At 32.2% G+C, this 12,318-nt stretch overlaps 1 protein-coding gene across 1 annotated transcript; it reads left to right on the plus strand.

Annotated features, from left to right (window-relative positions):
• Positions 1-1,006: 1,006 nt before the first annotated feature.
• On the plus strand, positions 1,007-7,804 carry LOC134681741 (uncharacterized). Its single transcript, XM_063541381.1, has 5 exons — positions 1,007-1,141; positions 2,785-2,912; positions 4,219-4,384; positions 6,190-6,483; positions 6,954-7,804. The coding sequence occupies exons 1-5, from the start codon at positions 1,008-1,010 to the stop codon at positions 7,738-7,740; spliced, it is 1,509 nt and encodes a 502-aa protein (XP_063397451.1). The 5' UTR covers position 1,007; the 3' UTR covers positions 7,741-7,804.
• The last annotated feature ends 4,514 nt before the right edge of the window (positions 7,805-12,318 follow it).

Here is a 12,318-nt window from a genome sequence, read left to right on the forward strand (position 1 = left end):
AAGTCCTACGGTTACCTATAATTTTTAATGTTTGTGTCATTTTGATCTTTTATGGATAGTTGTGTAATTGGCAATCATAAGACATCTTCTTTTTTACATTACAAAAGGTTTTACATATTAATTGGAAATGTCAACTAAACTGTCAATACCTAATTCATTTATCACGCAGTTTATGTAATGAAATTTACACACACAAACGATATTGTTTGGGGCTTTATCTGCGTGGACAACAACATATTTGTCATGGAGGTAGGACACATAGGGAAAACGTAATGAAAAATTGCTAAAATTAATATAACATTAATTTGAATTTAATTATGAGTGTTTTCGATATAATCTAACTGGAAGGCATAAACGTAACGGCTGGCCTGCTTACATAGGATTGTGAACCCTAGGCTACAAAATGTCCGTTAAAACGACCATGAGATAATACAGCACAATTTATATCGGTGCGATGATATTGACCATACGTACGGTCAGCATCTTAATTGCTAACCAGCTGTTTGATGTATTATGGTATTTACACGAAAAAGGAAAACATAAAACTAAACAGCCACATGCATTACGACTGATACATTAAAATCAACCCTCATAAATGTAAGGCTACGTTCCGCGTGTTTGATATGAGTGGCCGTTCATGTCATTTGCGCGATTATATACGCGTATATAATTTTCAACGCGTATATATACGCGTTGAAAGTGGTTTTCAACGCGTATATTGTGGGTTTCAACGCGTATATTGTGGTTTTCAACGCGTATATTATCGTTTTATACGCGTATATTGTTAAAATAAACACGTTTATACTTTATTCCAATTTATTTATCATATACGCGTTAATATACGCGTTATTTGCATAAATATACGCGTTAATATACGCGTTATTTGTGTTAATATACGCGTAAGAAATCATTATATACGCGTTAATAAACATTCGTTTGTCTTATTGTTTTAACCAATGAAAGCTGCGTTCTTAAACTGGTTTGCATGTGACAATTGTATAACGAATATGGCTGCCAACTTTAGTGGAAACGGGAACAGAGAGAGATTTTTGCAGAGAGTAAAAGAGACCGTTGATGATTGTTTCCGGCTTGGGACGACTGATGCCATACAAAAACAGATGTTTGACAGTATACGTGAAAGGTAATCGCAGGTGGCGACAAAAACTACCTACGGTTTATGAACCCTTCGGTAGGGTAGGACTCTGTAGCCATTTTTGTATGAACTTTTCAAACTTCAATTGTATCAAAACTACAGATATATTGAATAATAGAGATAGGTTATTTTGTAAAAATACAAAGGGGAAACTTGATGCAAATCATTATTATTTACTGTTTCATTGAATTTTAAAATAGAAAGACTTCAAAAGAGTACTCTGTGGCAAATAAACCCAAGATTTTTACAAAAAAAAATCTACAGCCTTTGATACAAAGATTTTTGTTATAAAATTTGAAACATAGCTAGATTAATCACTTGCTTTTTTATGATGTGTTTATTTTTTACAAAAAGTTCTAACCAAGCTGTAAATGCCAAAAATACCCCCCTTCTGAGTCACTAAAGTCGAGCGCCCCCTAAAGGGTGTACTTGATTTTTTTATTTGTTTTATCCAATAACTACATTAATAAACTTGTTTTAAGGAAATCAATGCTAGCACTGCATACCATAATTCTATATCTATCATGTCTATCAGTCATCTAATTGCCAAATATGAGAGTACAATGATAAAGGCTGTGGTTTTTCTAAAAAATGTCCATAGGTTTAGCATTGAATCAACACCAGGGTACATAATCCTTAAGCTTGTATGTTGGGTATACAGGGGCTGAAAGTAGCAGTGGCTGAAACATTAGTTCAAGCCTGATAATCTAATTTCCTCTGTAAGTAAATGCTCATTGTGTAATACAGTTAAGAAAAGGTATTTTCTCTCAGATTTATACTTTATAAAACATTGTCACGGTGCAAATGGAAGTTCTTTTGTATCTTTATTCGCCTACAGGTTTGTTTAGGGGTTGATGATTGAAGTGTTTTACGACATTATATGGCTTTAATTTTTATCTTTATTCTTACATGTCTTATAACTGGCTTTAATTTTTATCTTTTTTCATTCGACCATCACTGGCTTTACAGCCCTATCCAGTGGGTTTATCATCGGGCTGGGATGTTTTCCTCTATCTAGGATTTTGAAGTAGCAGATAACGATTGGTCTAGATATTTGATGAAATATGCAAATTTGAATATTTGAATAGTATGTAATTTATACAAACGATGTAAATATAGAAAATTGTGTGTTTTATCATAATTGCAGCTGCCAAAAAAGCGGAGGTAAATCAGGTAGTTTAAAGTAATTTTATAATAGAAAGTGTTGTGAATTTACCTATTTTGAAATATAGCAAGAAAACAAGTTTGATGACCCCATTTTTTTCTTTTTATCTATCTGAAAGCATGTTATAATCTTGTCACATTTTATCTTAAAGTTCTATCAAGCAGTTTTCTTTTTATCACACACAATTTGATTTTCCATTCATAATGATAATCTATACAACCTGCACCGTGAAAATAAGTCCCATACTTTTTATTATATTTTCTGCTCTTGTCAGGTTGTTTTCTCTTTGACACATTCCTCATTTTCATTCTCAATTTTATTCATTCATAGTCAGTGAATTGCAAAAAATACGATTCGACCTGCAAGCAACCAGCAAGCATAATCTAAAAGAAGCTGTAGGAAATGAGGCAGTATTTAAATGCATCTCATAAAACTTAGAGTTTCTACTGCAATTTTTTTTTTACAGATTGAACAATCTTTGTAGAGATGTTGAAAGATCTGCTGGCAATATGCTGACAGACTTAGAAGCAAATGAATTCAGTGAAATGATTGGTACTGTAAGAGACGAAATAGAGGATAACCAAACCATAGAAAGTACTAACATTTTCATAAATAGGTCTTTCCAATTTTCTTTGGAAAGACCTTTTGGTTTTGTTCTGATTATTTTTCTTCCTTTTGCAAAGGGTCTTTTGACTTAAGGAGGCTCACGGGTATAAAATTTTCAGAAAAATATCAAATATTTATTTTTCATTACAAATTTCATTTATAACTACCTTTAGAAGTTGTTACTTTATCATATGGTACAAAAATCAGTCCAAAAAAATCAATTAGTGTTGGCCGCAGGTGACTTTTAAAATGTAGATATCATTGAAAAAGCTCCAAATTATCTCCCTTTGGTGCAAAAATGCCATTTTTTTGGCATCAAAATTGAAATATCTTTTTAACTCATTGATGACCTATTTTTTTATGTTGTTTTCGAATAAGCTGTACATAAAATAAATAATTTCTGTTCTTTTTTTAATTCGACATTACCTTTATTTCTCCTATTAGTTCAACCGAAAAAAAGGACATTAACAAAAATGTATGCTTTTTTTGATGGCAGATTGTGAACGGTGACCCCAATTTTTGATTTCATTTTTCTATTAAGTATAAGATAAAGTTCTTTTATACAAAAATATAGCGAAATCCTATATTGAATCAAAAAAAAGAATTTAGACCCAGGAGCCCCCTTAAGATCCTTGGTTAAAAAAAGGAAAACAAGGTCAAGGTCTTCTTCAAATTTTAGATTTTGGCTTATGTTCACTTCTATTCCAAAAACCGTAACCAAAAAAATTAATCTCCCTTATTTAAAAAAAAAACCTTCACTTTCCAGAAATCATTCCTGTTAAATCAGCGTACAATAATAAGCTATCATATGATGCTGGAAATGGCTTTTCTAATTGTATTTTACTGTTTTTGTATCAAAATAGATCTTTTCCGGTGGAAAAGCCTGCAATTGTTCTTTGAACACAACACATTGGTTTTTAATTTATTGCATTATTGTTGAATATATATGAAAACGAAATAAGTCACCTCTTTATTATGAATTGTACAAGTTTATAAGTGGAAAATAAACTGACAACATATGGCTAAAAAGAAAAAAAAAGACTAACAGCCAAAAAATAGTACACAATTGACTCTAAATGTCAACTTGCTAGATTTTGATGAAACTTTTCTGATATGTTCAGTTTCTAATGACAATGTGGACCATTTATTGTATTTTGTTTTAAGTGGTGATGTTTGTAGTTTTACTATGAATGTTTTGACCAATTTTTAGTCTGATAAGTTTGAGAAATTCAATTACATCCGTTAATGACCAAAAAATGAACATGAATGAATTTTTACATTTTGTTATTTATAGAGAAAACAGGTTACCAGTCGAAACGCCTTCAAACTGACGAAAATGGTCACTATAAATATGATGTGCCCAGAGAACAGCTTGATTTTCTTTCAAGATTTGGTTTCACTGCGCCAATGATGAGCGAGGTGCTTGGTGTGTCAGAATCAACAGTTAGAAGGAGATTAAGGTACATGTTTAAGTTAACATCAAACTTGTTAGTTTTGTTAAAATCTCTATTTTATGTGAATGATGACAATTCAATAATCTTCCTTACATGTAAATGCTATGTGTCTTATATTAAAAATTGCATTTTTAGCTCACCTGGCCCAAAGGGCCAAGTGAGCTTTTCTCATCACTTGGCGTCCGGCGTCCGGCGTCCGGCGTTAGCTTTTACAAAAATCTTCTCCTCTGAAACTACTGGGCCAAATCAAACCAAACTTTGCTACAATCATCATTAGGGTATCTAGTTAAAAAATGTGTGGCGTGACCCGGTCATCCAACCAAGATGGCCGCCACGGCTAAAAATAGAACATAGGGGTAAAATACAGTTTTTGGCTTATAACTCAAAAACAAAAGCATTTAGAGGAAATCTGACATGGAGTAAAAATGTTTATCAGGTCAAGATCTATCTGCCCTGAAATTTTCAGATGAATCGGTTAACCTGTTGTTTGGTTGCTGCCCCTGAATTGGTAATTTTGAGGAAATTTTGCTGTTTTTGGTTATTATCTTGAATATTATTATAGATAGAGATAAACTGTAAACAGTAATAATGTTCAGCAAAGTTAGATTTACAAATAAGTCAACATGACCGAAATGGTCAGTTGACCCCTTTAGGAGTTATTGCCCTTTATAGTCAATTTTTAACCATTTTTCATAAATCTAAGTAATCTTTTACAAAAATCTTCTCCTCTGAAACTACTGAGCCAAATTAATCCAAACTTGGCCACAATCATCTTTGGGGTATCTAGTTTAAAAAATGTGTGGCGTGACCCGGTCAACCAACCAAGATGGCCGCCACGGCTTAAAATAGAACATAGGGGTAAAATGCAGTTTTTGGCTTATAACTCAAAAACCAAAGCATTTTGAGGAAATCTGACATGGGATAAAAATGTTTATCAGGTCAATATCTATCTGCCCTGAAATTTTCAGATGAATTGGACAACTGGTTGTTGGCTTGCTGCCCTCCAATTGGTAATTTTTAAAGAAATTTTGCCGTTTTTGGTTATTATCTTGAATACTATTATAGATAGAGATAAACTGTAAACAGCAATAATGTTCAGCAAAGTAAGATCTACAAATAAGTCAACATGACCTAAATGGTCAATTGACCACTTAAGGAGTTATTGCCCTTTATAGTCAATTTTTAACAATTTTCATTAATTCGGTAAATTTATGTAAATTTTTACCAAATATTTTTCTCTGTTACTAATGGGCAAGGTTCATTATAGATATAATTGTAAGAAGCAAGAACGTTCAGTAAAGTAAGAACTTCAAACACATCACCATCACCAAAATACAATTTTGTCATGAATCCATTTGTGTCCTTTGTTTAATATGCACATAGACCAAGGTGAGCGACACAGGCTCTTTAGAGCCTCTAGTTTTATAAACCAATAATACAAATATAAAATAAGAAGATGCGGTAAAATTGCCAATGAGACAACTGTTCACCAGAAACCAACTATAGATCACTGTACGAACTTTAATATGAGTACAATCCATTTGCATAGTTAGCTACAAAAGGCCCATTTTAAATTACAAATGTAAAACAATTTAATTGGGAAAACTAAGGTTTATGATATTTTGGGGCTGTAAACAACATTTCCATAAAAATAAGGATGCAATTTTCGGTTTGAATTAAATTTTCTACAGGAACAGTCAAACTTACAAACCTCATCTTCGTATTAAGAATACTTACTAGCCATTCGCCTCGCACCAACATACAAAAGCTAGTTGTTATGTTTTTACTAGAAACTTCTTTTTTTAAAACAGAAACTTCAACATTAGTTTAAGGCAAACAACTGTTATAACAGATGAAAACCTTGATCAGAAAATCATAGAGGTTACTGGTACTAACAGACGAATAGGACCAAACTCCATACGTGTTAGATTGGCTGAGAAAAACATATTTCTACCCAGACAGCGAGTACGAGATGGATGTTCAAGAGTTGATCCAGGTGGATGTGCCCTAAGGTCGTTATTGAGAAAAAATATCCAAAGAAGAACTTACAAAGTTGCAGGTCCAAACTCACTTTGGCATTTCGATGGAAACCATAAACTTATAAGGTATGAAGGAGTTAACATTGTTTATCTATTAAGATTCAAATTTGACATTATTGCAATTACTCTTATATTTCAAAAACTATGATAAAGAAAAATGCAAACTGAATCAAACGGTCAGCAAAGGACTCTAAAAAAGTCAACACATTGTCCAAGTGATCTACCTTATTGTTCATAAAATACATAATTGGTTTGTTTTTGACTGCATAGTATCTTGAAAACTATGAAATATATACATATCATCTAGTGTAATTGCATAAAGGCGTGTCATGGCAAAGACTACATACATAATGAATATCATACAAATCTTGATGGTCAGAAATAACAGCCTGTGAAATTGCAAAAAGCACATTGAAATGTAACAATTAAAAAAAATTGTTACATTGGAGACTAATTTCTGGAATGCAGGGTTGGGTAAGGAACCGATTAATTCTGCTCAACTATGAAGAATAATTTTCAGTGTAAATATTTTTTAGATGGAACCTAGTGGTGCATGGTTGTATTGATGGCTACAGTCGATTGGTAACATTTTTGAAGGTCAGCAACAATAACAAGGCACTGACAGTTTTCAACAATTTTATAGATGCAATCAGACTTTTTGGTACTCCTTCAAGAGTTAGATGTGATTATGGTGTGGAAAATGTAGATGTATGCACCTACATGGAAGGAATAAGAGGTATCAACAGGGGAAGTGCCATAAAGGGAAAAAGTTGCCATAATCAGAGGATAGAACGTCTATGGGTAGATGTCTGGGATAATGTTTCCAATGAATTTTATGATTTGTTTTCCTATATGGAACTTAAAAATATATTCGACATCACAAATGAGTATCACCTATATGCTCTCCATTATGTTTTTCTGCCAAGGATAAATGAAAGATTAAAGTCCTTCGCCTTTCAATATAACAACCATCCAGTCTCAACTGAACACAATAGGAGCCCAAATCAGCTGTTCATACAAGGTGTGCTTGCAAACTCTATGTCAAACTTCAAGTCCATAGAGGAACTTATTCAGGATGCTGGATCCACCAATGACAGATACTATCAAGACCTGTTAGAAGAATATGGAGTTGAAGATAATAATGATGATGTTAGTGATAGTGAAAACAATGCCGATGCAATTATTTCTGTTGTTGATGTCAATATACCTGAAGACAAACGTCAACAGATATGTGAAGAAGTTAACCCATTGTCAATCATATCATCACTGGAATATGGTGAGGAATTGTTTAAAATCACTGTACAACTTCTTGATCTCGACTAGGACATGATCTGAAGAATCCTTACCACCTTTTGGTATTTGACCATAGAACAATTAGTAATGTGATATCCATGTTACCAAAACATTATTATATAATTAATAAAACTCTTTTGATTCACAATTACCGAATTCACATTACCGGTACTAGCCCATACTACCTACCTTTTCTTTCTTATTAAACTTGGCATCCTGGTTTTTAATGTTATGCTCTAAAAAGAAGAGGTTCATTGGAAGAAACCAAGACCTTGTTGATAAATATTCCGTCTCAACTTAAAAAAATTACTATTTGGTTTAGAAGTATAGATTCTAGGTACTGACTTTGTTCATCATCTTAACATGTGATAACATTCTTTTATTAGTCTATTTTTGGCAGTGGTCATTTGACCTGGCTCGGTAGGTGGACATCCTGTCATTGTGTTAATTGTGCTGTGGTTTTCTTTTTGTTAAGGCGCTTTGTCTACATAACTTTTTATAACTTCAGCATAATGATTGCTAATCACTTCTTTCTTTTTTAACAAATTATGTTGAATTGCATCTCCAAGCAGAAATTTGGAGCATGTGGTACGATGTAATGTTGAAAGCATGGTAAAATATTTCTTTTAACAAGAATGCACACCCTAAGATGTTTAACCTGGTTTATAACTTGTAATTGAATTCATGTGCAAGTCTGTTATATGAAGATTTTACTACAAGTTGATGTTTTACATAACTTTCTACAATTCTTGCATACCCAAAATATAGAGGCCCTATTGATAAGAGTATATGAGAAATAAACGAAACCACAAATACAAAATTTTGTGCCATGGACCATGCAATTGAGGTCAAGGTCAGGTTGAACCATGGCAGTCAGACATGTACACCTTACAATCATTCAATACACCGATTGCAGTTGGCCTACTGCTTATAGAATCTGAGATACACACTTGACTACAAAACAAACCCTTCCTGACTGACCTGTAGGCCTTGCAAGGAAGCCATATACCAAAATATAGTAACCGTGCTACTCGTAATAAAAAAAAAGCCATTAACTCAATCAAAAATAAGGTCCCCTGGACAATGGTCATGGGATAGACAGAAACTTTGTAACATAAGGTACAAGGCACCCAGGTCTTCTAGCTTTTGAAAATACAAAGCTTTACACAAATAGTTTGCACCATCGTCACTAGTGGTTTGTAATACCTATATATATTTTCTCAGATTCTGTGACGTTGTCACAAGTGGGACAAAAACTAGTCTGTTTTCTAAAAAAAACCAACACTTAATGCTATAGCTATAGTTGTATTATCATTATAGTGACCTCTGCAAATAGTTTTTTAGTCATATTGTCTTTATAGTATTAATGGCCACAGCATGGCCTGTATTCTATTGCAAATTATTATTTTGAAATCAACATTACTTTTAGTTTTAAAAATAATGATTCAAGTCCATAATTAGTGAAGGAATCTGTTGGAATCATTAAATAGAAAAAGTTTCTTTTTATAATTAACGTATCTAATTTTTGATACATTTACTTTTTCGCATAATCTTGCCAGTATGTAAATTATGTGAATCATGTTTATACAACTACAGTATATATAGACATCCGTTATAGACAATATTCTTTGAAAGGTTTATACTTTACATACTTTCCATTGAAAGAAATCATCATAAGGCACATAAATTTATTTAGCATCATATAAAATAAACTGTTGACAAACCCAAAACAATTCATCAAATCCACAAATAACTTCATTATTTTCAACTTGGGTCACCAAAATCAGGAGATTAAGGATGTACTTAGGTGATCAGGTTTTGAAATAAGTGTCAAAAATTCCAACTCCTTTGTGTTTTTCCATATGATGTAAGGTAAAATATTTTGCCCAATAACACCTTTTTATATTTTTACATTGAGACTTAATAACACATAACAGTTCATTTGACAAAATTTTAGCAGATTTTTGATTTTTGTTCTTTTGATTTGAGACCCAAATAATACCAATGGAAATATAAGGTAAAAGTCAGTCGGCCTTTTCCTGCCTTATTTTATAAATCAAATATCTCGAAAAGGAGCTCCATGACCTATGAATATTTTTAGCTTATTTTGATCCTCAAACTATACTGTTGTAGCTCAAAGTAACATTTTTGAATTCTTGATTTATTTAATTTTAACTTAAATCAACTAAGTACATCCTTAAGGTACCAACAAATCTGAGCTGCTTTTTCGAACATTCTGCAAAGTCCTATGGAAATATAAATTATAAATAGGCAAATAGTAATTAACAAAATGTACCTTTTTTTTGGTTTACATCATTCAAAAAGAAATATGACCAACACTGCATAAAGCAAGGCATAAAGAGAAAAATCTCATTATTTCATTCTAATTAGAAATACAGTGAATCCCTGTCAATGATATAAAAATAGTTGTCTGATTGGCACTCATACCACATCTTCTAATATCTATTCGTGAATAAATAAATAAAATTTATTATATCTTGGAGGTATATTGTGGAAATTGTAGCATTTTCCAAATACCCATTTCCATGTGTCAAACAGGAAAACTGGACCTGGAAATAAGGCGTAAACCAGGCGTAAGTGGTAGTTACGTGTCTAGATCCAAGCGTAAGGGAGCAGGAAACGTAAATTTGTAGTCCTGACGGGCGTAGAAAAAAGAAGTACACCTGGCGTAAATTGAAATAAGCAAGGCATAAGTTTTCTTACGGGCGTAAATTGAAATAAGCAAGGCGTAACTTTTCTTACGGGCGTAAAACTGCTGGTATGGCGTAAATAGAAATACCCATAATGCTTTGTGCAAAGGATCATGGGATTTTTTTTCAAAATTTGGCTCTTTGATTTTAGTTTGCAACAGTTGGACACATGACAGCTTCATATACTCAGGGATAATTTGCTTGTTTTGTGCTTTTTTGATGAATCTGAAATTGGAAATACTGAATCAATTTAAATTAATGAAAATTGTGAAATAAAAGGAAAGTAGTAATACATGGTAAATAATAATAATGTGAGTATGATTAAGTATTATGTTCTATCAGAAATTTTGAAATCCCAAAACCTTTATCCTTGGATAATTACATTCAAATCTTTTACTTTAAGTTAAACTGTAGTATTATCATTTATATTTGAGTTCAAAAGACAATAATTTTCAAAAACAACTTAGTTAAAATGCTACTTTTATTTCAAGAAAAAATAATGGTCATATTTCTTATTTAGAATTTAACTTATTTGAGCCATTGTCTTCATGAAATGTATGTATTTCTATATAAGCTTCTTCAAAGGTTAATATTTCAAGTTTTTTGTCAAACAATAAGAAAGTACAGAAGTTTGTATCAACTACACAAAAGTACACAGCTAGGTTAATACACTGAAATAAAATAAGTGTAGTATTATGTAAGGATATTACGCCTAGTTAATTTATTGACCAGGCGTACTCATTTGCATATTACGCCTATTTTTTGGTGAACCAGGCGTACTCATTTAAATATTACGCCTAATTTTACGCCTGGTTTACGCCTTAGTTACGCCTAATTTACGCCTGGTTGACGCCTGGTTGACGCCTGGATATGCATTTTGTAAAAACTGCAATGCCGCCAGGTTAAAGTATGATTTTTACGCCTGGTTTCCGTGTCATATACGGGCGTCACAGTTCGTACAGGAACTGATCATATGGATTATTACCTGTATACCTTAAGCTACAAATAGCTCCTAGCTCAAAGTTAGTATGTTGTTGGGTAGTTAATGCTTCCATCCACTAAAAATATTTTATTCAAACTTAGTCATATGAAACGAGTTGGTAAACATTATGTTCCCTAAATTGTTCATCCAATGCATGCACATATACTAAACTAAGACCTTTGTGTACTTTTTTAACCTTTTATTTAATGATATTTATCCACTGATAACACAAATCAATAAGCTACAAAATCTTGAATTGAAGAACGAGTAAGAACTGCCTTTGTAAGAATGGATTCCTCATTACATGTTTTACCTGTTTACAAAACATTGAAAATTCGGCTTTAAAAAATGTCAAGCTAAAAGCAACCTTACTGACAGATTTGTAATATTTTAGAAACAAACTTTTGCTTAATTAATGTCTTCATAAAAAGTTAATTTGTATTGTACAGTATCCTTTGACAGTTCCAACTGTTCTAGATCTGAACAATAAAGAAATGGCTATAACATGTATAGCAGTAAACTAAGACTAAGGCAGAAGAAGAAGCTTGTAAAAAGTATTAATGTATTAATATTTTATAGAACATAATAATGATAAAATATAAACAAAACATTAAGCCACAATTAAATGAGAATGTAGCACATATACATATGTAGACTATAAGACAGTATATATATTTATATATATATAGCAGCACATGAACTTAAAATAAAAAAAGATGGTGTACGCTGCACCAGATGAAATTTTTACAATAAAAACATTACATGACTAAATGCAAAAAAATCGCCAAAAATTGTCTATGTTTATTTAGGGCAGAAATAAGACTGTTCACACAGCAGGCAATTCATCAGTACTTTATAAATAATGATGATCAAATTGGCAGGATTGACAGCTAAAAAGGGATGACAATACAACTG

The sequence above is a fragment of the Mytilus trossulus genome, chromosome 8, assembly GCF_036588685.1.
Source record: "Mytilus trossulus isolate FHL-02 chromosome 8, PNRI_Mtr1.1.1.hap1, whole genome shotgun sequence".
Taxonomy (NCBI): domain Eukaryota; kingdom Metazoa; phylum Mollusca; class Bivalvia; order Mytilida; family Mytilidae; genus Mytilus; species Mytilus trossulus.

What these genes read in the sequence shown, in the direction of transcription:
- LOC134681741 (XM_063541381.1), top strand. Translation starts at nt 1,008, where the DNA reads ATGGCTGCCAACTTTAGTGGAAACGGGAACAGAGAGAGATTTTTGCAG. An exon ending in TTTGACAGTATACGTGAAAG is followed by an intron (nt 1,142 to 2,784) that starts GTAATCGCAGGT and finishes TTTTTTTTACAG; the next exon opens with ATTGAACAATCTTTGTAGAG. An exon ending in GGATAACCAAACCATAGAAA is followed by an intron (nt 2,913 to 4,218) that starts GTACTAACATTT and finishes TGTTATTTATAG; the next exon opens with AGAAAACAGGTTACCAGTCG.